Source organism: Limulus polyphemus, unplaced genomic scaffold, assembly GCF_000517525.1.
Source record: "Limulus polyphemus unplaced genomic scaffold, Limulus_polyphemus-2.1.2 Scaffold14460, whole genome shotgun sequence".
Lineage (NCBI taxonomy): Eukaryota > Metazoa > Arthropoda > Merostomata > Xiphosura > Limulidae > Limulus > Limulus polyphemus.
Genome location: NW_013680070.1, coordinates 1,589 through 3,506, shown reverse-complemented (window position 1 = coordinate 3,506; position 1,918 = coordinate 1,589). Strand labels below are relative to the sequence as shown.

Here is a 1,918-nt window from a genome sequence, read left to right as displayed (position 1 = left end):
GTTTAACGTTGAATATTATTTATGACTCTAGTTTATATAACCTTCTCATCTAATATACTAATAAAGTTGAATCGAATTGGAGAATAGAAACTAAAGATAAGCTTATTCTAAACATGATAACAACATAATCTTACGCTGTTAGGTTTATCTTCAGGCTTTGGCGGAGGGTACTCTTTGAGACAGCTAAGAATCACTTGTTGCTTTTTCTCCTACCAAAATAAACATAAGAAAGAAAATTATGTAAATAACTTATAAGTTGAATTCAGATGAATATTCGCACAGTTGAAATTATTTTGTAAGCAATAATCATCAGAATCCATGGAAACCATTCTAATAGTATAATTAGAATTTGTGATAACCACAGAAAACAGCGCACTATATATATTGTAAGGCAGTACTTTGCATTTGTTGTATGTGGTTTGTATTATGTCATAGATAATTTAAGATTAACAGATACACTTTGTTATTTATGTATTTTACAGCATGATCCGAAATACTCTTCTGGAAATTTTTGAGTACTCATTTAGTTTGTTAAGACCATTTTCTTAACACCAGTCTGGTCGATTTAACAAGTAAAAACATAAATGTTACTCACCCTGTCTTCACCAGTTGGTTCTAACTGTGGGCATTCTCCCCAGTTGATATGCTTGAAGTAAATAAAAATAAAAACATTTTAAACAGAATTAAAAAAGATTAAACACAATAAATACTTTGATTTTTGAACTAGGAAAGTACAAGTAATGACCACCATAGTCTGCGCATGTGTACACCGGTTTCAAGAACATCCTCAATTAAAGACTAAACAAATTCAAAGTTTTTTTTGTTACCGAGACAACATTACCTAATTTAACTCGTGCATATTTTGTTTTAGAAAAACAAAGTAAAAAATATGAAATAAAAAAAAATTAATCAAAGTACTCATTTTTCCCTACAACTGAGGTAAGTCTGCAGGCTTCCGACACTAAAAGTTGGGCCTCGATACCAGTAATGGGCAGAGCATAAACAGTTTGTTGTTGTGTAGCTTTGTGCCTAACGGCAACCAATCAACCTATAACATGAATAAATTTGAATGCAAATACAGGTATATTTTAAAGAATGTAAAAACCCTTCTATATATATATTTGTCTGTCTACTGATTTAAAAAATATATATATTTGATATGTAACGTTTCTAATGTATTTGGTTAAACAAAAATCCGGCCTATATTATATTTTAACGTAATGTCCCAAAATCGTTATAAAGCGCTATCGAATAGCGTGTCTCGATTCATTATGTGTTAAACACACCCAATCCATATCTAACGCAGTTCTAACTTGGGTTTCACGACTTTATGTTTGCGGGTCGCGGGTTCGAATCCCCGTCCCACCAAACATGCTCGACCTTTCAGCCGTGGGGGCGTTATAATGTGACGGTCAATCCCACTATTCGTTGGTAAAAGAGTAGCCCCAAGAGTTGGCGGTGAGTAGCGCAGATATCACTCGTGTAGCTTTGCGCGAAATTCAAAACAAATCAAACCAATCTTTACCAATAGTTCTCTGGATCTCTAAACCGAACAGAAAATTAGAAACTCTGACTACAGCGCACATAAAAACGTATACTGCCAACAGTAATTTGTTTGACAACATTGGCCATCAGTGTTTTAATTTTGATAAAGGCCCGAGACTAAAGGTCTGAGATAAAGTCCTGAGACTAAAGGTCTGAGATAAAGGCCCGAGACTAAAGGCCTGAGACTAAAGGTCTGAGACGAAAGGCCCGAGACTAACGGCCTGAGACGAAAGCTCTGAGACTAAAGGCCTGATACTAAAGGTCTGAGATAAAGGCCTGAGACTAAAGGTCTGAGATAAAGGCCTGAGATAAAGACATGAGACTAAAGGTCTGAGATAAAGGCCCGATACTAAAGGTCTGAGATAAAGGCCCG

The 1,918-nt window shown here is 35.2% G+C and overlaps 1 protein-coding gene across 1 annotated transcript in view; it reads right to left on the bottom strand.

The window, feature by feature from the left end:
- Window positions 1–646, bottom strand: part of LOC111084188 — a gene marked incomplete at both ends in the record, with an annotated part of 3,141 nt that extends 2,495 nt beyond the window's left edge. Inside the window, 2 exons of the mRNA XM_022380965.1 lie at window positions 135–209; window positions 596–646. Of these exons, the coding sequence (XP_022236673.1) occupies window positions 135–209; window positions 596–646 (126 nt within the window). The remainder of the gene's footprint in view (window positions 1–134; window positions 210–595) is intronic.
- Between the last annotated feature and the right edge of the window lie 1,272 nt (window positions 647–1,918).